At 39.5% G+C, this 25,809-nt stretch overlaps 1 protein-coding gene across 12 annotated transcripts in view; it reads left to right on the top strand.

The window, feature by feature from the left end:
• Nucleotides 1-6,723, top strand: part of MDM1 (Mdm1 nuclear protein) — a 38,624-nt gene extending 31,901 nt beyond the window's left edge. For 8 of the 12 annotated variants that reach the window (XM_077954693.1, XM_002798670.4, XM_001117173.4 and 5 more), the window contains 2 exons: nucleotides 4,081-4,140; nucleotides 5,922-6,723. In XM_077954693.1, coding sequence (XP_077810819.1) covers nucleotides 4,081-4,140; nucleotides 5,922-6,034 — 173 coding nt within the window. In that variant the 3' untranslated portion in view covers nucleotides 6,035-6,723. The remainder of the gene's footprint in view (nucleotides 1-4,080; nucleotides 4,141-5,921) is intronic. The other 4 variants (XM_077954695.1, XM_077954694.1, XM_077954692.1 and 1 more) reach the window with 1 other exon arrangement.
• Nucleotides 6,724-25,809: the final 19,086 nt, after the last annotated feature.

Raw genomic sequence — 25,809 nt, 5'->3', positions numbered from 1 at the left:
GGAGTTGATTTCTAGTTTCATTCCACTATGGTCTGAGAAGATAGTTGGTATGATTTTCTTAAATTTATTGAGGCTTGTTTTGTGGCCTGTCATGTGGTCTATTTTGGAAAATGTTCCATGTGAAATGATGAGAAGAATGTATATTCTACAATTGTTGGGTAGAATGTTTTGTAAATATCTGTTAAGTCCATTTGTTCTACACTATTTAAGTCCATTGTTTCTTTGTTGACTTTCTGTCTTAATGATCTGTCTAGTGCTGTCAGTGGAGTATTGAAGTCCCTCTCTATTATTATGTTGCTGTCTACTTCATTTCTTAGGTCTAGAAGTAATTGTTTTATGAATGTGGGAACTTCAGTGTTAGGTGCATATAAATTTAGGACTGACTGTAATATCTTCTTATAGGATTGACCTTTTTATCGTTATATGATGACCTTTGTCTTTTTTTAGATAGTTGTTGCTTTAAAGTCTGTTTTGCCTGATATAAGACTCCTGCTTGCTTTTGGTTTCCATTTGCATGGAATATCTTTTCCTACCCCTTTACCTTGAGTTTATATGAATCTTTGTGCGTTAGATATTTGGTTTGTGCTTTTTAATCCATTCTGCCATTCCATATCTTTTAAGTGGAGCATTTAGGCCATTTACGTTCATGTTAATACTGAGATGTGAGGTACTGTTCTATTCACTATGTTAGTTGTTACTTAGATACTTTGTTTTTTCCGTTGTATTGTTTTATAGGCCCTGTGAGTTTTAAGCTTTCAGGAGGTTCTGTTTTGTTGCATGTCAAGCTTTTGTTTCAAAATTTAGAACTCCTGCTTAGCATTTCTTGTAGTGCTGGTCTGGTAGTGACAATTTCCTCAGCATTTGTTTGTCTGAAAAATACTTTATTTCTCCTTCATTTATGAAACTTAGTTTTGCTAAACTAACAAAATTCTTGACTGATAGGTATTCTGTTTAAGGAGGCTAAAGATAGGACCCCAATGCCTTCTGCCTTGTAAGGTTTCTGCTGAGAAGTCTGTTGTTAGTCTGATAGTTTTTCTTTTGTAAGTTGCCTGATGCTTTTTGCCTCACAACTGTTAGAATTCTTTCCTTCATGTTGACTTTAGATAACCTGATAAATATGTGCCTTGGTGGTGATCTTTTTGCAGTGAAGTTCCTAAGAGTTCATTGAGCTTCTTGTATTTGGATATTTAAATCTCTAGCAAGGCCAGGGAAATTGTCCTCAATTATTCTCTCAAATGAATTTTCCAAACTTTTAGCCTTTTCTTCTCCCTCAGTATCACCATTTATTCTTAAGTTTGGTTGTTTACATAATCCCATATTTCCTGGAGACTTTGTTCATTTCATTTGATTCTTTTTTCTTTATTTTTGTTTGATTGGGTTAATTTGAAAGCCCTGTCTTTGAGCTCTGAAATTATTTTTTCTGCTTTTTTTCCCCCTTGGACCTGGCATGTAGCTATCTTCTACTTGTTCTAGTCTATTTTTGAAACTTTCCACTGCATTTTGTATATCTCTAAGTGTGTTTTTTATTTTCAAATGTTCTGATTGGGTTTTCTTTATGATATCTCTCTGGAAAATTTTTCATTCATATCCTGACTTTTAAAAAATTTATTTATGTTGGTTTTCACCCTTCTCTGGTAGCTCCTTGGGTAGCTTAATAATCAGCCTTCTGAATTTGTTATCTGGTATTTCAAAGATTTCATCTTGGTTTGAATCAATTACTGGAGAGCCAGTGTGATCTTTTGAGGATACTACAGAACCCTGTTTTGTCATATTACTAGAATTACTTTCTGGTTCCTTTTTTGGGTGCACTATTCTAATTGTCCTCAAATTTATTTTTTATTTGACTATGTGTGTTTTTAAAAAAAATTTTTCCCCTCTTAAGAATGTGACTTTAATGATTATAATTTGTTATAGTTTAATTTGGTTCTTGGTGCTTTTACGGGTGAAGAGTCTTTATAAGTTCTTTGGTTATAGAGAGTCTTTGTATGATGGCTTCCTCAGATGCTGGTTGTAGTAGCTGTGTACTCAGTGTGTCGGCGAGTTCACTGTCTTCTGTGGGGCTGGAATGGCGGAGATCTCTTGAAGCTTATCTCATTCCCCTGTGGTTTGTACTTCTTTATTTATTTAATTTTTCTCCAGTATTTTCTTTACTGAGTTGATAGTTCAGGCTTCAGGCCATTAGGGGAGGTGTCCCTGGGTAGGAACTTATTGTAGCTAAGGCAGGTGGGTGAATGCAATACCCACTGGTGGGCACAGGTCCTAGCCTTGACGAAGGTGGCTGGTGGAGCACTCAGATGCAAGGAGGTCTTATCAGGCTGAAGGGTGAGAGCCACCTCAGCTTCCCTGCCAGGCCAGCAGGAAAGCTATCCACCTCGTAGCCTCATTCATGTCCCAGTGTCCCAGCTATTCAGATCAGACAGGCACCTCTTTTTGTCTGTAGGAATGTTGATGTTCCAAGTGGATAGGAATTGTGACTCTGCCTCTCATGCAAACCTGCATCTGGGGAGTGCTTCTCCTGTAGGCGAGCAGTCACCCTAAAGTGTTCCAGGAAGGCTGTCTATAGGCACACCCAGTACCGAGTCCTGTGGGAGAAGCCCCAGCTGTGTCTGCAGTGGTGGACAAGGGGAAAGAAGACCCCTTCTCCAAGACCCTTCATGAGCACTAAGGCTGTCTGACTGTTGGGGTGATGGGGTAGACTCCCTACTGAGCCTAGCAGTGTAGTTGTGTCTCTGCTGAAAGAAACTTCCCACCAGTGGAAAGATCTGGAACTCCTGAGATTCCTTGGTTGTAGATAGGCTTAGGGTGCTGGCTTTTTTGCATGTTGGTTATAATAGTAGTGAACTTGTCATGTAGACGGATTCAGGACCACTGGTTAGCTAGGGTGTTACAGGCAGTGGTGATAGCTGAGGTCAGGCCCTGGTTTTCTCCATTCTGGGCACAGCATTATTCTATCTAGAGATGGTATAATGGACTGTGTCAGTTGGCCTCTAAACAGGAGGTGCTGCTTGCGAAAGAGCACCAGCTGCAGTAGTAGCAGTGGTATTTGAGCTTGCCCTATGTTGCCCAGGGGAGGTATCCTGGCTTCTCACACCTGGGCAGGGTTATAAAACTCCCCAAAGTTTATGTCCTTTGTGTTAAGCTGTGGAGGGGTACAGCCAGGCAGGGGATGGGTTAACTGGGTCTGCTCTTTGACTCTCCACGTGCCATCTGTTAGTTTTTTAAAAAGATTTTTACTTTTTTTAATTTCTAAGAATTTTTTAAACATTGCATATTCCTTTTATACAGCATCCCATTCTTATTTCATGAATGTTTTATCTCTTTGAAGAGGTAAATGATACATATAATGCCTGTTTTGACTATAGTACCCCTGCCCACAGTTGAACCTGGTATTCTTCAGTCAATGTAGCTCTGGTAAACTCTTAGAGACGAATCTTCCATGTCTCTTTTGAGAAAGAGGGAACTACCCAGCTGTGCAAGTTTAAAGGAGGACCTAGCATATTAACTATTTTTGTAAAAGGATTTTTAGTCAGTTTCCTAGTTCAGTCTTCCCTTCACTCCAACTTTCAGTGGTACTCAATACTCCCAAACCCAGAGCCATCGGGGAACAAGTTGGTTGTTCTTGGTTTCACTCTTCTGCTGGCTTAAAATTCCACTTACTTGGGTATAGTTATACATACACTCACTGCCCTTCCATTTGCTTTCCGTGTTCCAAAAAGTTTCTTGGTGTCTTATTTGCTCCCATTCTCTTTGTCCTATGAGTTTGTTGTTCTTGTAAATGTGTGTATTTAATTTACCATCTCTAATCAGAAGCCTACTACATTTCTTTAAAGTTAGAATAGATCAATATTATCATTGGAAAGAATATTAGGAAGTTATCCATAGTTTGTTTACATGCTTGCTAAGTGCATTATGAATTATGAATGGCCCTTTTATGGTAATTTCTTCAACCTTTACTCACATGTAGGTTTGAAAATTAATAAAATTTCTGACAGCCTACTTTTGCTAACAGTGTAGAATATAATTGAGATAAGCTGTTCAGTGGCTTTTGAAGGATAATTTCTTCTGCCTTTTTTTTTTAAGTGGGAAAAGCAAGGATGAACAATTCGCAGTTACCTCAGCATGAAGCCTTTAATGATGAAGGTATTTCAATAGTCACATAACATAAAAGTTTGAGTTCTAGTCTATGATACAGCTTATGAAGTACTTCCACAGATTTTTCCTTAGATCCTTGAAACCCTGTGCGGGAGATGGGGTGAAATTACCCCCATTTACAAATGAATAAGCTGAGAGTAAACTGGTAAAATATTGTTCTAGGGCAAACATAATAAGAGATTGTGCCCAGCGTCACAGCTGAGGTCAGTGTTCTTTCTCTTTTTCCACCTTGTCTAGCTGGGGGCTCAGGAATTTGGCGTAGCGTTACATCCATCTTTTAAAAAAATGCCTTGGGAGGCCGAGGCGGGTAGATCACGAGGTCAGGAGATCAAGACCATCCTGGCTAACATGGTGAAACCCTGTCTCTACTAAAAAATACAAAAAAATTAGCCGGGCGTGGTGGCGGGCGCCTGTAGTCCCAGCTACTTGGGAGGCTGAGGCAGGAGAATGGTGTGAACCCAGGAGGCGGAGCTTGCGATGAGCCGAGATCGCGCCGCTGCACTCCAGCCTGGGCGACAGAGCGAGACTCCATCTCAAAAAAAAAAAAAAAAGCTTATATATTTTTGTCAATTTTCAATGGTCAAACAAATACATGATTAGAGAAAATTGACATTTTTCTTCTTTGTAGTTTTGTTTTGTTTTTTTTTTGAGACAGAGTCTCGCTCTGTCGCCAGGCTGGAGTGTGTGGCGCGATCTCGGCTCACTCTGCCTCCCAGGTTCAAGCAATTCTCCTGCCTCAGCCCTCCCAAGTAGCTGGGATTACAGGCACCTGTCACCACACGCGGCTAATTTTTGTATTTTTACTAGAGATGGGGTTTCACCATGTTGGCCAGGATGGTCTCAAACTCCTGACCTCGTGATCGCCTGCCTTGGCCTCCCAAAGTGCTGGGATTACAGACATGAGCCACCACGCTTGGCCTTTTGTAGTTTTTATTCTGACATTTATTTGCTTATAATAGTGGCAGGAGGAACTTGAATTCAATATGAATAATTGAATCACTATTTTAATTCATCCTAAGTAGTATGGAATTATTGAACTTATAAATTTTGAATTGGAAGTAAATTTAAATTTCATACTCTGTGTCATATATTAAAGACTTTGCGTTTAGCAGGTTTAGGACTTTTTGTTATAATTCATTGTGCTAGAAATCAAGTTGTATGTTTTGAAATGCAAATGTCTGGCAACTTTGAATCCAGTCCTGTTTTCTTTCTAATGGAAGAATAGTGTCTATATATAACCTTATAAAACACTTGCTTACTCAGAATGAGGAATTTCAGTACTAATGAAGGGTAGCATATTAAAGTCAAACATTATTTCTACATTTAGTGAGATTATTTTAGAAATGTGATGTAAATACCATGTTAAGGTATGGCATTTTGTTTTTAAAAAGTTTAGAAAAGCTTTTTGATCTGAATAGCTGTGCTTTTTAAAGTAGGATAAAACGGTATTATGATGAATTATTTTCAAGTAATACTGAAATCATAGGCCATGTGCTTTGTTAATGACAGGATTTCAGGAAGGAAAAAAATTTAACGTTAAATTTTAACATTAAAAGGTTTGATTTCTATTCATGATAAACCTGTAAAACTACTGTCAGGTATCAGGAGAATATTAATATCTTACATTTCAGTAGATTGCTTTTTTTTTCCTGACTGACTTGACATTGATACACAGTTTGATGCTTTTAATTTTCTGTTATATAAAACATAATATTTATTTAATAGATATTTTTGACACTGAATATAATCTTGGGATTTTTTCATTGCAGATGAGGACAGATTGTCTGAGATTTCTGCTCGCTCTGCAGCTTCTAGTCTCCGGGCTTTTCAGACTCTGGCACGAGCTAAGAAAAGGAAGGAGGATTTCTGGGGTAAAACATAAACCTAGTTGAGTTGCCTTTATCTAAGGAAACATTGGCATAATTTTTCTTTATTGCTTACTGTGTTAAAATTTTGAGTGTTTGAAATTTTTCCTAACATTTTCTAGTTTGAAATATTTAATTTCCAATAGAACGGTTTACTTGGAAATTTTTAACATAGGCTTATACAAATTTAACTTTTAACGAATTCTTTTTACATCTATCCCAGAGTACAAAGACATAGATTATTGAATTCTTTACATGTTGTAACTTTTGTAATAGGTGTCATGGATAGATTTTCACCTATCCAGAGAATATTCTAAAAAGATAAACAAAGTGAAGTAAAAGTTAAGATCCCAGTGTGAAGTATGTATTTCCCTAAGATTTGATATATGTATCTTTATAATTGATGATGTTGTAAAATGAATTTGTTGTTCCTTTAACCTTTGCTGTAGTGTTTCTTTTTATTTTAGTTCCTTCTATTCGTGTTTGCAGTGTTAAGATAATTGTACTTTGAAAACACCAGCTGTATATATTTTTCTTATGTAACAAAGTTGGCTGAAAGATATGTATATTTTTGATCTTTGAGTGTATTCTATTTGTGTAAGGACTTTGGCTTACATTTGAATAATGTCTAGATTTTGAAAAATTACCTGTATAATGGAGAATTAAAACTCGGAAGACATTTTGAAATAAAAATTGATCAAGTGTGTTTGGCTTCTCCAGAAAGTTATTACATGGAACAAATAATTATCTTTTAGAAGAATTCTACTCATAACAGGTTAATGAAAAGATATACTTGTTTTGCAGCTGTCAGAATGGAATGGAGCCAAGTCTATGATATTTTCACACAAATGTAGGACAAAGAATTTCCAAGGCAGACTCATTTACAGAAATTTAACACAAAACTTTTTTACTGTATTTCTTCACTCACAGGACATGTTCTGTTGTCTTACTGTTTATCTTGCAAATCATGATAAATTTAAGTTTCTAAAAATACGGAATTTACAACTACGTTACGTAAAATTTTTACATAATACATAGAAAGTACTGAAGCTAAAATATACAGAATATTCATGCTTATTGATTAGAAAACAAGTGAACAATCTCTTCTAAAGTGATAATTTGGTCAAAAGTGCATTTGCAAATCATTGGTTCACAGTAAGTTTGTTAAAGATCCTACATTATCATGAGGTTTTAAAGAACTGTAGGCATACAAATATTTGCCTATCTTCCACTGACCTTTAAACTAGTTTGTTCATTAAAGGCTACTAAGGCATTAAATACGAAAATAAAAGTTTGAAATTAGAGTATAACTGGACTTTAGATCACAAATTGGCTTCTATACATATGTGCACTGAGGCATGTTAATTGTAAAATAGGTTTGGAACTTATCTCTCTAGACAATAGATATATCATTGTCCTCTTCCTCAAAGGTTGATTAGTCTAGTTGGTTAGGACAGAGTTTTCAATGGCTGACCACTGATATATGGTAAATAAGTTCGAAATTAGAGCTAGCTTGCAGGGGATTTTGCGTAACTCAGTCTATTTTATCTAAGCTATAGACGTAAAATCTGGGTACACCCATTAGAGTGATCAAACCACATGAACTTGATCTATCAGGTGTTAGATGGATTAGGATATAGTTCTCATGGGGACAAGGTCATGACCTCAGTCTCCATGCAACAATTTAGCTCTGCAGTTATTGATTGCTTCTGTTAAAAACACTATTCAGTGGCCCAGGGGAGAGAACAGTGTTGAGGGCCCAGTAGAGTTTTATTGCTTACACTAAGGGCAACTCAGAAGACATGCATTTGAGTTGGTGAGTAGTCTTTGTTACATGATAACTGCCTCTTGAGATTTGCTAGTATTCAGGAGCTGGGATTGCTAATTCAAATTTTTATTAGTTTTATTAAGGCATACTTTATAATAACTGCAATTGTTAAAAATTAGAGCTTAATGAGTTTGAATAGATGTACACATCTGTGAAACTAACACAATCATGATACATTATATTTCCATCACCCCAAAAGTTTCTTCATGTTCTTTTGCAGTCAGTCTGTCCTTCCACCCCTGGTCCCCAAGGCAACCAATAATCTGCTTTCCGTTGGTATAAATTAGTTTACAGGAATTTTATATAAATGGAGCCATCCTTTATGCCTGACTTTTATTCAGCATAATATTTTTGAGAGTCATCCATGTTTTGGTGTGCATGTTGCCTCTTAATTTATTCACTTGCTGGTGGACTTTGGGGTTGTTTTCCGTTTGGGATTGTAATGAATAAAACTGCTATCAGTATTGGTGTGCAAATCTTTGTGTAGATATGTGCTTTTATTTCTCTGCAGAATATCCAGGTAATTCAATTTTTATTCACCTTGAATATAACTCCTGCTTTGAGTATACAGTATATACCCAAATAAATATAAACTGGTAGCTTGATCTTTTTGTCTAAATTAATATCTCACAAGCCACACTGGGGAGCCAACCGCAGAACTGCAATGGGAAGTTTTTCTAAAGTGCATACACCTACCTACCTGCTCTTTTCCCTGCGCCTCCCGGTCTTCACCCCAGGTGTTGAGATTCTCAGTGTATCCATGTTTGAGAGCCCTTGTAAAAATGCACCAAAACACATACATGGGAGGTTTCGCACGTTAACTTCTGGTCTCATCTCTAGATCCCCATGGAATTCTGAACTTCAAGTTAACCCTTGAAGGATGGTTTTGACGATTAAGGATAAATAACATGATAAATATGCTTGGTACATAGGAGGAAATGTTGCCAAGAGATTTAGTATAAATATCCTCATTTTACAGATGGGAAAACAGACTTAGCTGAAATAACTGGCCCAAGATCTCAAGGCTGGTGAATTAAATCTAGGTCTCCTTACTCGAAATCCACCCACACTAACTCCTTTGAAGTGTGTATGCTAAAATTGCAAGTCCCTCTGTGATTCAATTCTCTCTCTGGTTGATTCATTTGTGAGTTAATTTTCCACTTTGCCTTCTTGGAAGATAAATGTCTACCTTTTTAGTCGGGAAAGAGAGTATGTGAGCATTGAATTTTTGTACAAATGGATTCAACCAGAATGAAAGCAAATTAATATTCAAAACAAGCTTGTTCTTATGTAGAGCAGCGGTGAGGTTGGCTACTTAGGGAGCTCAAGGATGGATTATATATTTTTGTTATAATTGTGCATGCACATATCAGACATCCAGAAAATATCCTGACTTCTAGAAGTTTACCAAAGGAACAAATAATGTAAAGTGGTAGATGATCCCAGAATGGTTTTGGAATATGTTTTTGTTACTTTTACATCTGATGGTGGTAGTCATATTAGGGTGCTCAGAGCCCAGTCTGTCAAACCACCATCACTCAGTTTCCCAAGGTGATTCTGCTGACAGAGACTACTCCAGGCCAAACAACAGTCTGTGTCATTGGACTAGCTAGGGTTGTGCACCAATGGGTCTGGTCACATGGGGTCTCTGAGAAGCCAACTTGCCCCATGAGCTTAACTCACGGACTAAAAGCAGGCTACTGATCTCTTCAGCTCCGTGCTGATGAACTTTCTTGCTAATGTTGACTCTGCAATCTAACCATATGTGTCTTTCTACCATGGCAAGTGGAGGCACAGAAAGACCCAGCCCTTTGCTCTCAGGCTTAGAGCCAAGCTTCTTTAAATCCTATGTCATGTTTCATTCCCACCCTACAGCTCTCATACAGGAGGCAGCTCCCCATCCTGCGACTCCTGCCACGTGGCAGGTAAGAGCAAAGGAACAGTCATCTTAAAGATGGCATCCATTTCTCTTCTACGAAGTGCTCTACCCGCTAGTCTCCATCCGTGGTTTCATTCTGCCCTATATCCATATAAAGCATATCTGGAAATTGAGAAATGAGGACTTGGGGGACACTAAGCCACCTTTGGAAATCAGAGCATGATGCCAACAGGTAGGGTAATGTTTGGGGAGTTTACACCAATTCAAACCACGTAATGGACAATTTAGATAATGCTGGGAAATTGTTCAGTTTCTCCCCTTTACAGTCTACATGCCAGTATTATGCTGGAGCTGACTCATGGCCAATCATTAAATTTTCAAGAATGTTGTGAGCAAGTTGTTAAAGTTATCACTAGTTTGAAATTGGCCATGGTGGGAGCATTTACACCACTGAAATCAACCGATGCCATGAATTAGGGCTTCTCCCATTTACTGCGAGGTGGTTTACAAGCCCACCACTAGTTACTACCTTAGTCTCTTCTATTCTTTCCATATCACTTGCCTGACAAAACAATCTACTTCAGAAAAACAGCTCAAGATAAACGCCTTTAATATTTATTATACCACTTACACATTCCTTGGCTTATAAAAATGGTTTGGTTTAGTTTCTTTCCTTGGCTGAAGTCCATCTAGAAAATAAAAACGAGCCACAAATAACAATAGACTTACAGAGGGAGACTATGCAGAGATGGCCTAGGAATCTATATGTGTCATCTTCCAGACGATTCTCATAGGTAGTTTGGGAACAACTGGCTTTGGGGTTGTAGTAGCCTATGTTCTAATCCTAACTCCACCTTGAGCAAGCCAATTGAATTTTGAGCTTGTATTCCTCATCTGGCAGATGGGGATAACTCACCAATTTAGTTTTCAGATTAAATGGCATAAGGTCTGTAAAGTTTTCATATATGCTATTTAAATGTTACTTCAAAATGTTTAGTTTTATTATGTTGGCAAATTTTCATTAAAACAACAAGAAAAAAAGCCTTGTTTTAGAGAGGCTAAGGTTAAATCTAACAAGCAGGTGACAGGGTACCCTGAATCGTGGCCTCTCATCACAGACCTATCAGTTGTGACCTACATTCAGCTTACGCAGAGGCAGTTTCAGGTAGGGGTGCTGAAATGATTTGTCTATTTCCGTTATGTGGTAAAGCGAAAAAAGTCTGACTACAGTATTGTGACTCAGCGACTCTAGAAGGTGGAACTAATTACCTGATATTTGCAGACGATATTAGCGTAACCATGAATTGGAGATGTTATCAGGTTTGAGTCAGGAAATGCAGAGATAAAGTACCCACGATGATTACTGATGAAAGGAAAGATAGTCAAGGTTGGTCGCTGAATGAATGCGTGCCCAATATCAAAGATTTCCTACGTTTGCTGCCAGTTTTTTTTGAATAAGATGAATTAAATAAAACTCAGTTTTGTAATTTTAAGAAGAAAATATAAACTAACCCAAATGCCACACATTATGGGAAGATGTAGGCGCTTTACACTCATAACTTCAACAATAGTCAGTTTGGGCATCTCAGGAAAATTTTGCCCACAGTGAGTACCTTAGTATTCAGGTTCCTGTCAAAAAATTATTCAGGTCAAAACAGTTAAGGTTCTGGGGAAACCGAAAGAAAATTGAAAATAGGTTGTATGGCAATACTAAATTTTGGTTCCACAAGGAACGAGTAATATTATAAAGTTTAACTTGTAATTTTGCAAAGATGAAACATCCAAAGTGCTTTACTAATTTGAAAACATATACCTGGCACTAACAAATACCCTAGCATGATCATTTAAATCAATTACTGGCCAGATGCGGTGGCTCACACCTGTAATCCCAGCACTTTGGGAGGCCTAGGTGGGTGGATCACGAGATCAGGAGTTCGAGACCAGCCTGGCCAACATGATGAAACCCCATCTCTACTAAACATACAAAAATTAGCTGGGTGTGGTGGTGGGGACCTGTAATCCCAGCTACTCGAGAGGCTGAGGCAGGAGAATTGTTTGAACCTGGGAGGCGGAGGTTGCAGTGAGCCGAGATAGCACCACTGTACTCCAGCCTGGGCGACAGGGCAAGACTCCATCTCAAAAATAAATAAGTAAGTAAGTAAATAATAAATAAAATAGATAAATTACCATGAATCGTTGTTGCCAAGACTTTAAAAACATTATGGATCAATACACTAAACATGTCAGTTTCTTTTGTCAAATTCAAAATGTGGGGACCCAAAAAATTGTATTCAATTTATTTTAATAATTGAAGACATATAAAAATACAGAATAGTAGAGACATAGATCAATATATATAGTTCTTCAGTCACTACTTAATAAAAATAAAACTTGGAAATGGTGAATATTTTTTATTAGAGAGTCTTCTAGAAAAATAACTGATGACCCTCCTTATTATTCAGATTTAGTGGTTATTTTCATTCACTAATTAAAACTGCCTGCAAAAATTCCAGACCTTTTCTGCTATGTACAACACATTAATCTTAGTATCTAAGTAGAAATCTGTTTAATCTTAAAAAGTCACAGTCACAAATTACAAAATAATTTACTAGACAACCAGTTTTTTCTTTTTTATTTAATTCCATATAAGGAGAAGGATTAGCTTCTATTGATACTTCAGGAAATTTTAGATTTTCTGTGACAAATAATTTCCATTTCCTCTTCTCTCTGAACAACAGCATAGCCAGCGAGTCTTACTTTTTCCCATGCTAGGTTCCCTTCGGTAAACTCTATTTCCTAGTTGCTAATAAAAAAAAAAAGCCCATCTAAGCCACAGTAAAATATATGAGTTGTGTGGCTTCCGTGTGTGCATGAGTACATGTTCCCATGTGTGTTAATGACAACACCAACACACTACCATTGTGTCATTTACTGCTGTTCCTTTGTGTGCACTAAAAGATAAAAACGTAACGAATTTTTCCTTCTGCCAAACCAACCTGCTTTAAAGAATATTTGCCTTGTCTTTGCCCTTCCGGTTTTCCATAACAAGCATGGCGCACATTCCCTTTTGTGTCTAAGGCACTGGTTACTTTAGGACTCCAGAATTCACCTTTTCCTTGGCCTTTGTAGGGCATCTCAAATCTAGACATGGCATGACACCAACTCAGATGTGTTTAGAATATATTCACTCACCATATTTTTCTGAGTAAATGATTCAATCTCCACAAGTCTCTGTACAATAGATTTTCGTTAATAATCTTAACAAGACCACCAAGGAGCTAGAAAAAAGAATCAGCCACAAATGTTAATTTTTTTTTTTTTTTGGACGGAGTCTTGCTCTGTCACCCAGGCTGGAGTGCAGTGGTGCTATCTTGGCTCACTGAAACCTCTGCCTCCCGAGTTCAAGTGACTCTTTTGCCTCACAGTCACCCAAGTAGCTGGGACCAAGCCAGGCTAGTTTTTGTATTTTTTTAGTAGAGATGGGGTTTCGTCATGTTGGCCAGGCTGAACTGTCTCAGGTGATCCGCCCACCTCAGCCTCCCAAAGTGATGGGATTACAGGTGTGAACCACCACACCTGGCCCACAAATGTTAATTTTAAATGAAACTTATACTATTGGGTCAGACAAGAGCATGTTCTGCCACTCGTTAGCTCTGTGATCCTGGGCAAGTTTCCAAACTCTGAGCTCCAGTTGCTGAGTAAATAGGAATAATAATTATACATTTTCTGAAATGATTTTTGTGAGAATAAATCATCTTATGCATTGAAGTACATAACACTGGCATGTAGTTAGAGCTCAATAATTGCTAACTATGATTGCTCTTTCCTATCTTATTTCCTACACATAGCTCTATTTTGTGGGAGGTGAGAGATCTGGAAGGGATAGAAATTATTTCAACTTGGTGTTTAAAAAGACGTAACTAGCAAGTGAAACACAGGTAGTTAGGGCAGTGGCCTAAGGGCCAGGAGGGTCAACCCGAACAGGCACTACAGTACGTTCGTATCTTTTGGTCTGAGCCCTCCACCCACTCTTGAGGCATTCACTGAAGCACATGGGGAGTCTTCACCTCCTAAGGAATTGGGCAAGGACTGGAAACAAGTGGTCTAATCCTTGGCCAACAGTGCTGGCAGGGGCTTTGAGATGGGAGAGGGAGTGAATTCTCTGTAACGTAGTGAGATACTATTTTGATGTAGTGAATATAGATTCTTCCCACCTCTTTTTCCCAAATCTGATATTTTCTGTTAAACTATTTTTTCTCTCTCAGTTCAGCACTAGGCAAGAAGCCATGATTGTCTATTATAGTATATAAGTCATTACAACCAGACGGTTGTCACTGCATAAAGGGAGAAGTAGAGCCTGGCTTTTGGTTTTGTTTTTGAAAGATAAAAATTGAATGACAATGTGGGCAGGCAAAGCCAATGTTTCCAGCTTCCAGCTGGGAATGAAAATGGGAAAGAGAAGGGGTAAATATTGGTGTGTTCCTAAGGAAGGCCTATTCCCTGAGACTCTCCTAAATGGAGCCCTGGGTTGGCTGAGTGAGGACTGTAGACATTTTGGTTCGTTTGGGGCAATGGTGTGTTGGAGACAGCTTCACCCTCAGGACTCACTGGGGCATTTCTTTCCAGCTCCTCATGTTGCTTGCCTGAAATTGGCCACGGTGGGAATATTTACACTGCAGAAATTGACAACTGCTACAAATCAGAACTTTTCTCTTTGGAGAGCTGATTGTTAAGCATTTGCTCCTCACACCACTGGGTTGGGATCTCTGTCTTACTTCCCTGGTGCAGTCCAGAAAGATGGCAAACTTTTGGAAATCTGCCTCCTCCTTGCCCTATGTCTGGCAAAAAGTAGAAATGGCCGTATGGCCTGTGACCTATCTTGGCAGAAAGGTTGTACGACACATCCAGAATTTCCCATGGCCGCAGAGGGTTATGGGAGACCACTCCAATTTGTTCTGTACTTTGGAGAGAGGCTCAAGAGTGATGAAAATGGAGCCATGCCTGTGTGCATGGACAGTCAAAGATCATTCAGAAAGGCGCACATCTCAGTGGATGAGAGAATGAACAGGTGGGGCTAGGGGCTGTGGCTCATGCCTGTAATCCCAGCACTTTGAGAGGTCGATGTGGATGGATCTCTTGAGCCCAGGAGTTCACAACCAGCCCGGGCAACATGGTGAAACACCGTCTCTACAAAAAAAATTTAAATTTAAATTTTAAAGAACTATAATGTTGGCATAGAATAAGATATAAAGACTGAAAAACACCCCATGCTGTTGCCTTCTCCTTTCATTGTAACATGTAAATCACATCCTCAGGTAAGGATTTGTCCAAGCCTTGCAGAACTATGCTTTCCTAGGGACGTTTATTGAGCTGCTCTTTTTCCCGCTGAAGGAAGGTTTATTACATGACAGATGGACAGGAGCCTCTACTTGCAGAATGGCTCAGGAATAGGAGCTCTACCTGCTCAGACACGGGAATGAGATCACAGGCAGACTTCATATTTGAAGGGAAGGCAGGACATGAGAGCACTGGCATGTAGTTGGAGATAAACAGTCATTATAATCCCTTACCCAAGACAGAGAATCTAGAATATACTGTGCCCACTCCGGTGGGCAGAAAAGTAGTGGCAGCCATAGAGATAATGCAAAAGTTAGAAAGATTCTTGATTACAAGTGCCTGAAGTTGGCCCCATTCTACCACCCACCTAAATGAGACTTTGAAGAGAAGTTAAGTATTATAGTGAAAAATAAATAAAACTGTGTTTCTGGTACACCCGAGCTTGTAGTCTGCACTTTGTGGGCACTGCTTTAGCTCTTCAGAAAGTTGTAATACCATCTGGGGTGTCTCTGCAAGAACCAGTTCTCCAAGCCCCTTGGTTGTACAAGTTCTATGTATTTGATAAGTGAAAATACAAAGTGTTCATCATCTTGTGATTTTTTTCAGAAAAGCATCTCTATCGGAAGTGCAGTGATTAAACACACGGGCTGTGGGCTTTGACTGGGTTCAGATCTCTGCTTTGACAGGTACTATGTCATCTTAGGCAGGTTACTGGGCTTTTCTAAGCCTGTGTTGAGTTCCTCACATAAGAATTAAACAAGCAGGTCCACATAGGATTCTTACATAGGCACCTGTACACAGCAAACACCCACTACACATTAGCTATTACTAGAAGGGAGGTAATAGTCATCGGTGATAAGCAGATGAGGGGCACCTCCAGCTTCCTCTCAAATCAGTGACCAACTGAGAGTGAGTTAGATGCCAAAGTTCGACTGAAAACAAGAGATTCTGACTCTCGATCCATGAAGAGTCTACATTATTTAATTCAAGCTTTTGAATGATCTTGTGAGTACTGTCTTTCTTCTGCCAGTAAGAAAGTTGAGGCTAAGCTGAAATCCAAACTCAGGTCTTTTGCCTTCAAAGCCACATTACGTTCACCTCTACTGCTTTGGAGAGGTGAATAAGGGGACACCTCCAGCTTCCTCTGAAATAGTAGCCAGCTGAGAGTCACATGCCAAAGTTCAACTGACAGCGAGAGATTCTGACTCTAGATCTATGAGGAGCCTCATACAATTTTTTTGACATTTGAGGTATAAGTGAAAAATGAAAAGGTTTTCATTAGAGAAGAATAAAGAATGTCAAATTTATTCTAAACATGCAAAGACAGCCATTCAACTATGTCAGTATAAGAATGGTGTCACAGTGGACCCTCGTATTTATTTTTATTTACAAAAAATACCTTAGTCTAAATTGCATATTACTTTGCTTTTACTAAGCAATTAGAGTTTGGTAAAAATAGTTGCACTAGATAGTTAAAGAAGCTGTATTTTGGGCATGCCTGGGAGAGCTCAGCTGGCCGTCCCACGGAACCTGAGGCTGGGGCACCACCATGCACCTGGTGGCAGCTACGTAATGTCAAAAGTGGTGACCTAAGACCAAATGCGGTGGCTCACACCTGTGATTCTGGGACTTTGGGAGGCCAAGGTGGAAGAACTGCTTGAAGCCCAGGAGTTCAAGACCAGCCTGGGCAATATCTGGAGACCCCATCTCTACAAATAATGAAAAAAATTAGCTGTCCATGGTGGCATGTACTTGTAGTTCCAACTACTCTATCTACTAGGGAGGCTGAGGTAGGAGGATCACTTGAACCCAAGAGGTCAAGGCTACAGTGAGCTGTGATGGCACTCCACTGCACTCTAGTCTGGGCAACAGAGTGAAATCCTGACTTGAAAAAGAAAAAAAAAAAGTGGTGACCTAGATGAAAATACCTAGTCTAAGGGGCTAGTCCTTAAAAGTACGACCTTAAGACGTCACATATGAAATTAAGTTGTACTGAGAAAAGTTGCACTTGCTTCTTTGAGACAGCAGGTTTAAATTAAATGAACATTAAATGCAATTATTAAATTGAACCATAATAAATTGCCATTTTTGGCTGGGTGTAGTGGCTCACACCTGTAATCCCAGTACTTTGGGAGGCCAAGGTGGGCGGACACTTGAGGTCAGGAGTTCGAGAACAGCCTGGCCAACATGGTGAAACCCAATCTCTACTAAAAATACAAAAGTTAGCTGGAAGTGATGGCTCACGCCTGTAATCCCAGCTACTCAGGAGGCTGAGGCACAAGATTCGTTTGAAACCGGGAGGTGGAGGTTGCAGTGAGCCGAAATCAAGCCAGAAATTGCTAGGTTTTTGCAAGTAAAAAGTGGTAAAATATCAGCAATTGAGGTGGCTCAAGCTATTGATTAAATTAAAACTTCAATTCCAGGCTAATTTTTCTTCTTCCCTAAAGAAGTACTGGATAATAATTATAGTAATAGGAGGAGGAGGATTCTTTTTCATCATACTCCTTACACTTACTTAGCTCTTATGAATATCTCACTTCTAGTCTGTTTATATATATTAACTCAGTACCACAATAACCACAGGAAATAAAACAATTATTATTTCTATTTAACATATTTATCAGGCTACATGTGGCAGCTTTATAAATAATATCTGTAGTTTTGGGTGCTCATAATATATTAAGTGTTGTACTAAATGCCCTTCATAAATGATCTCTTTACCTCTAAGATGCACAAATGACCTCATTACTTCTCATTACTACGATTTTCCTTATTCTTCAGAGCAGGACCCTGAGGTGAGAAGTTCAGAAATTTTCTGAGGTTCACAAAATTAGTAGGGGGCAGAGGAGAAATTTAAAATGAGATTCATCTACTTCTGGGCCTCAGTGTGTAACTATGAAGCTACTCTATTTCAGTCTATGCTTTTTCCATCTGGCCTTTCCAAGTCTTAGCAGCCTCCCCCATCTTCTCTCATAATTTAGCGAGTTTCACTAAGTACTTAATAAATATCCTTGCATGCACACTGATTTCACATGTGGCTGATTTTTGAGAATGTAACATTGCCAAGGTGCTTGTGAAACTAGGCCAATCAAATGTATTGATTCCAATAAAGTTCTTACTAAATTTGATTCCTCCTTGTAAAATTGTGAAATGGTCATAGAAATACCACTAGAGTTAAGTATGCGCAATTTCCTTAAATTGGATTCTCAGATAAGCATCAGCCTCTTAGAGCTTACGATATCTGAGAAAATAACAGCTAAACACCCCGGCACTGATGTGGCAGTGAAATGATTTCTCTGGTAGTGGCTCATTTCTTAGTCACCAAGTAAAGTATTTACAGAATCTTCCCTCAGGTATAGATATTACTGTTATCACGAACAATGAGATGAGAAAATTGAGGAACCAAGGTGATTACAAAACAGCTAAAGGCAAACTGGCTATTTGGCACCCACATTGAAAAGATTTTCTGAAGTCTGATGATTTAACTGGTTGTAAAGGACGTGCTGAGTTCAATCAAAGATGTCCAACCTTAGTTTACATTTTCTCCCACACAGGATTAAATTGCTGTAAGTGGCCTGTTTCCTGCTGTGCAGGGTCCCCCTCCAGGTTTGCATAGGAAGAGTAGGTTCCCTTGGGAGACTAGCCTCACTCACATGCACACCCTCACTTACATGGCTCCATCAGGAGCTGTGATAATGTGGGTTTTACTCTTTAACTTAAAATATGAGTTGAAATGGAAAATAAAATAAGAGGTAGATAGTGCAAGTATCTGAGATCCCTCCTTCAAAATGCAACAGGACGCCAAGGCAAGAGGATTGCTTGAGCCCAGGAGTTTGAGACCAGCCTGGGCAACATGGTGAGGCCCCATCTCAAACAAACAAACAAACAATAACAAAACCTTGCAATGATGTGCAGCCTTGATGAGATAAAGAACAGGTTCCCCTTTAGTACAGGACAAATCACATGAATGGTTTCTATTTACTAGGCACTTACTATGTGTCAGACATTGTACCAAATGCCTGAATGTGGATGATCTTATGTAATTTTGCCTATTATTATCTGTATTTTACAGTTGAGGAAACTGAGGTTTACAGAAACTGAGTAACTTCGCCAAGTCCGCATCCTTCATAAATGGTGTAGTTGGGGCTACAAGCCATGCCTAATTGACCTTGGAGACCAGGTGTATTGCTGGTCTTGAGCACCGTGGTATATTGCTTCTCATAGAAAACGTAGCCCATACGCAGGCAGACTGAATCTGCAAGCTTCAGTCCCTTGACTATAGAGTCCTGCTTTCTTCAGCTCTCCTGCACAGTATATTCTAGATTCTCTGTCTTGGGTAAGGGATTATAATGACTGTTTATCTCCAACCACATGCCAGTGCTCTCATGTCCTGCCTTCCCTTCAAATATGAAGTCTGCCTGTGATCTCATTCCCGTGTCTGAGCAGGTAGAGCTCCTATTCCTGAGCCATTCTGCAAGTAGAGGCTCCTGTCCATCTGCCATGTAATAAACCTTCCTTCAATGGGAAAAAGAGCAGCTCAATAAACGTCCCTAGGAAAGCATAGTTCTGCAAGGCTTGGACAAATCCTTACTTGAGGATGTGATTTACATGTTACAATGAAAGGAGAAGGCAACAGCATGGGGTGTTTTTCAGTCTTTATATCTTATTTTAATGCCAACATTACAGTTCTTTAAAATTTAAATTCATTCAATAAATAATATATACATATATAGTTCAAAATCAAAACAATATAAAGCAATTACATATAAAAACATATTTTATTTCTACTCTTGTCCCCATTCACCCTGATTCTCCCTCTAAATTAGTAAGCATTTTTATTAGTTTCTTGCTTAGTCATCTCATCCTTTTTAAATGTAAATATAAATACATGCTTATTCTTTTTCTTTTACACAAAAGCTCACCTTTTTCACTCTAAGTATTTTAACAATACATAGAGAACATGCACTTTTTACTCTTTACATCTGCATAGTATTCCTTATGTACCTGTCCGACAGTGTATCTAACCAGCCTCCATGAAAGGGCATTTTGGTTTTTTGCAGTCTTGTAATTACCAAAAACATTGCAATGAATTTGTTTATGCAGTGGTATCTGTAGAATCAACTCCCAGAAGTTTATCCAGCTTCTGGGTAGGATAAGCTGGGTCGAAGAGTAAGTGTGCTTTAGATGGTTATTGCCAAATTGTCCTTCACAGGACTCTGCCACTAGCATTAGATAAGAGAGTCTCCTTCACTGCCCTGACAATAGAGTGTGTTGTCACACTGGATTTTTGCCAATCTGATAGGCAAGAAATGGTTTCCTAGAGCAGTTCTGACTTAATAGTTGGTTTTTTTTTTTATGACTGAGGTTGAGAATATTTTCATTTGCTTAAGGGTGTATTTCCTTTCTGTAAAAAATATGTGCAGAGGAGTCTATGCCTGAGATGAGTTACAAATATTTTTGCGGGTTTGCCACTTATCTTTTGACTTTGCCTTGCCGTGTTATTATTATTACTACTCTTTTGCCTTCAGAGGGCTTTTGTTTGTTTATGTAGTTAAGCACCATTACTCTCTCACGATCTCTGGATTTTCAGCCATAGTTAGAAAGGCCTTCCCTACACTGATGTTACAAAGGGATTTGTCTGCGTTTTATCATATTTTGACAATTCCTTTCCCCCTCATGTTTAAATCTTTGAATTATTTGGAGTTTATTCTGATGAGTATTATGTTAGTTATGGATCTAACTTTGTCCTTTTGCCCCTGACTACCCAATCGCCCCCCCACTGTTTTATTTAAAAATCATCTTGACTGATTTGAGATGCTGCCTTTATCATATACCAAATCCCCAGAGGCATTTGCTTATCATTCTGACTCTGCATCTTTTCCATTGGTCTATTTGTGAATTCATTTAGCAGTAACACTCTGCTTTAATTATTAAGTCTTTATAGCCTCAATACTATTTGTGGCCTTGTGATATTTCTTTTAGGGAAGAGAGAAAATCCTTTAGTGCTTTCAATGAGACAGAAAGTGGCCCCTGTCAATGATCTTGAATAGAACAGTTTCACATTTTTACAAATCAATATATAGTAGGACTAGGTATGTCTACCATGAATCACTTTGCAAGGGAAGCAGCAGTGGGCCCTTACGAGCTTGGAGCTGGATGATACACGATGCTCCTTTTCACCCCCGAATTTGCCAGGAGGCATGAAGAGAGTGTGAGTTTGGGAGTGAGAGGGGTGGAGGCCTTCTCTTCTACTTGGATGCTTGAAATGATCCCAGGGAAGGAGCCTCGTTGGAGGAGCACTGAGAAACCAATGCTGGGAATGTCTAATTGCTACCAAATGGTATCTAAATTGAAAGCGTTATGCTCGATGCCTGTCTTGGAGTTCTAAACTTTTTGCTCACTGACTTTAAAAAAGATACTATGAATTTAGAGCTCTGACTTTGGCTAACAAGCCCCTAAACCATCTTTTATCCCCCTAAACTGTGTTCTCAAAAAACATAACCACCGTGTGAGAAGCTCTCTGGATTGTCTTCAAGCGGGACAATTGTACACTCAATGATTTGCACTTCCAATAACGCTATAGAACAAGGTTTAATTAAAAGAAAATGTATATGTAGCATAAAATAATTCTGTGACTTTCCCCAAGGTGTATACAAACTGAGGTTGCCTTTTCACTCGACTATCGTGACAGTAACTTATTATGAGCCTGCTGCTGGCTTAACTGTTTCCGTGAATCCTCAAGCAGCCCTGGTGGAGTCGGCTCTGAGGCTTTAATACCTTGCAAACTGCACATAGGAGTGTGGCAGAGCTGTGCGTGCGTGCTTGGGTGACTGTGAGCTGGGCAAGGAGGTGGGAGTAGGAGTGGGCAGGAAACCCTCTATTCTTGATACTACAAATCTCTGAGTCATTTTCTTTCTCAGTAGGAGCCTTTGTTATCAATCCCTCGATTCTCTGCGGTTTGTTTTTAGCACACCTCAGCCTCTCACAGTGGGAATGTCTCGTTCTTTCTTCCCATCACCTTCTCTTTCTCCTACTTTACAGTAGCAATTGCACCTTCTCCTGTTCTCCTTCTAGATTGCTCTGATGTTTGAAGGAAGCTTCAATGGCTGTTCCGGGGTGTGGCAGGCGACCTCACAAAACTTGTTCTGCATGTTGGCCAAGGATCCGCTAATTTCCTATGTAGCCAACATTGTACAATCCAGTTCTAACAGTAAAGGAATTTTCTCATTTTAAAATTTATTTTTCTCAACAAAAGTAATACATACATTAAATAAAATTTAAACACTGAAGAAATATGTATTGTAAAAAGTGAAGGTGCCTTGTATTTCTACCTGCAGAGAAAACCACTTTAATAGTCTAGTGATCCTCAATTTTTTTCAATAGGTATGCCAGCTAGATTCCTCTTCCTCTTCCTCCTCCTCCTCCTCCTCCTTCTCTCTCCTTCTCCTCCTCCTCCTCCTCCTCCTCCTCCTCCTCCTCCTCCTCCTCCTCCTCCTCCTCCTCCTCCTCCTCCTCCTCCTCCTCCTCCTCCTTCTTCTTCTTCTTCTTCTTCTTCTTCTTCTTCTTCTTCTTCTTCTTCTTCTTCTTCTTCTTCTTCTTCTTCTCTTCTTCCTCTTCTTCTTCCTTTTTGACAGTCCGGCTCTGTCGCAACCAGCCTGGCCAACCTAGTGAAACCCCGTCACTACGGGTGGAGCACAGTGGTACAATCTTGGGTCACTGCAGCCTCTACCTCCTGGGTTCAAGGGATTCTCCTGCCTCAGCCTCCTGAGTAGCTGGGATTACAGGCACCTGCCACCATGCCTGGCTAATTTTTGTATTTTTAGTAGTGACGGGGTTTCACTAGGTTGGCCAAGCTGGTCTCGACCTCCTGACCTCAGGTGATCCACCTGTCTCGGCCTCCCAAAGTGCTGGGACTATAGGCATGAGCCACAGCACCAGGTCAGATTATTCTTATTTTACAAAAATGGTGTCACAGTACACACATGGCTTTTCATTTTGCTTTCTTCACTTCGGAAGCCTATCCAGCCTGTCCATATGTGGCAATCGCTGTTGTAATGGTGCGGCAACATATTTTTGCTCCATTTCCATTTATCTCATCTTTGGTCCCATCGTAAATGAAAAAAGTACCCTGAAGTAAAAGTGAGGAGCCTTGGGTTTCTAGCATTGTTTTGCCACTAGCCAGCTGTGTGGCTATAGACAAATTGCTCAACCTCATTCGTTTCAGTTTTCGTTGTTAAGGGCGGGGAATATGATTTTAAAAGCCCCTCCTAGCTCTGTCAGATCAGACCCATTGGTAATAGTACGTGTTGGGCACCTGCTGGGTTCCAGGAATTGTTCTAGGTACTAAGAAAGCTGCAATGAATGTAGAAGAAAACCCCTATCCTCATAGAGCTTTCATTTCAATGTTGAATGTATTCCCCTCTGAATAGCACCACAAAGCATCCGAAAACAAGTGCCTCTTCTCCCTCCATTTCTTTACCCCCCAGTTATTCTCCAATTCAGCAACTGAACTCTTGCTTCAAACCCTCCCACGGCAGTCCTCTAACAAATGCCAGCAATTAACCTCCTATTCACAACATCCAATGGGTTCTTCTAGTCTACATTTTACTTAAGCTCTTGCTTCAAACCCTCCCACGGCAGTCCTCTAACAAATGTCAGCAATTAACCTTCTATTCACAACATCCAATGGAGTCTTCTAGTTTACATTTTACTTAAGCTCTAGGTGGAAGGTGACACTATTATTTGTTTTCTTCTTAGACTGATCGTCTCTTTCAGCACTGATTTCTCTCAAGAATGACCCTTCCTTTCCCTGAATATACATGTAGTCAACATTTATGACTTATGGAATCTGTCTTTGCAAATTTGCCTATGCTAAAATTTATTTGTAACTCCAAAAGTGATCCTGATAGGGTTTTTGAGGCCACTCACAAATGTGTGCAGAGGAGCACAAAATTTGAGCTTCCCAATGGGTATGCTCTCAGCTGAGGCTGACCAAGGTGATGCTTTGCTTTCCTGTTTCAGTTCCCATACTATGAAGAAGTTTCCTTATCGTGGCCTATTTAGTGCGCATTTTTCACACATTTGTGCTTTTTGTTGATGACTTTACTGTTTAAAATAGCCCCAGGCCTAGTATTGAAGTGCTGTTTAGTGTTTCCAAGCACAAGAAAGCTGTACTATGCCTTATGAAGAAAATAAGTGTTAGATAAACTTTGGGCATGAGTTCAACATTAATAAATTGACAATGTTGATGAAATACGTTAATTTTTAAACAGAAACACACATAAAACAAGGTTACCACTGAAAAGTTGGTGAAAATGTCATGACCAGAGGCTTGCAGGAACCTAACCGTGTATTTCCCCTATAAGAAATGGTTCAGCGTTTTCTAATTCAGGGTTCACAGTGGCTTCAGAGAACTTAACTGCCATGAATAATGAAAATCAATGTATTTTTAAATCCAACTTCTCTTTCCTTACCATTCCTTAAATGTTGGCATTCCTTGGGTCTGTCTTGGTCCCATTGCTCTTCTCATCTGGTGAATTCTCCAAGACTACCCCCTTCTCTCCTAGAAAGGACTCCAGACATGCATATCCAACTGCTGTATATGTGTATTCCATATTCCTGGTCCCCAATAAAAATCCCAAACTAGGAGTTCGAGACCATCTTGGCCAACATGATGAAAATCCCATCTCTACTAAAAATACAAAAAATTATCTGGGTGGGGTGGTGCACGTCTGTAATCCCAGCTACTCAGGAGGCTGAGGCAAGAGAATCACTTGAACCCAGAAGGTGGAGATTGCAGTGAGCCGAGATCACACCACTGCACTCCAACCTGGACGACAAGAGCAAAACTCCGTCTCAAAAAAACAAGAAAAAAAAAAAAATCCCAAACTATGCTTACTACCTCATTGATGTGTTCTTCCTTGAATAGTCCCAGTTTAATAAATGGTACCACCCAAGTAGGTAGGCCAGATCATGGAGAATCCTTCTTGACTTCTCTGATTCCTTCCCCACTCCCCCTCACTCCCAGGTGGTTGACTCCAGCCCCTTAATGTCTCTCAGCTCACTCTCTTCCTTTCTGCTCCCATGGCTACTCCTTAGATCGGGCCCCATGGTTGTGGCCTAGAGTGATGAACTGGTTTCTCAAGTCCTCTACCTACAGTCAGTATTGTACCCCCATTTCTACACCTTCAATCCATCTTCCACATTGGGGCCCAAATGAGAGTTCTATTTAATAGCAATGTAATAGCTGACATTGACTTCATGGGCCTGTGTCCCAGGCATCATGCTAGAGACTTGACACATACTATCTGTAATCATCAGGCTGCAGATAAACACAGTTATACCCATTTTCCATCAAAGGAACTGAGATTCACAGGTGATAAAACCCTAACTCCTAAGCACTAGAACACAGGAGCCTTTATGATTTAGTCTCTTGCCACTTCATTAATTTCATGTGTTGACAAATTTTTTCTTACCTCTCTGTGTATCCTACCCTCTAGCAGTTTAAAACTACATGCGGGTTTCCCAAACATTTTGTGCTGCTTCACATTTCCATGCCATTCTTTAGCTATGCCCTCTGCTCATCATGATCTTTCTTTCCTTGTCTATGAGAGCCTACTGAACTTACTATACTCAGCTTAACAAAAACTGGCTTTAATAAAACTTCTAGAGCTTCCCAAGTAGAGCAGGCCACACAGTCTTTTCTGTTCCCACTATACTCTGTAGAAACTTCTATTGCAGTGTCACCT

This window comes from Macaca mulatta, chromosome 11, assembly GCF_049350105.2.
Source record: "Macaca mulatta isolate MMU2019108-1 chromosome 11, T2T-MMU8v2.0, whole genome shotgun sequence".
NCBI classification, from domain to species: Eukaryota; Metazoa; Chordata; class Mammalia; order Primates; family Cercopithecidae; genus Macaca; species Macaca mulatta.
The sequence above is the reverse complement of the archived record's forward strand: the minus strand, read 5'-3'. Positions and strand labels throughout refer to the sequence as shown.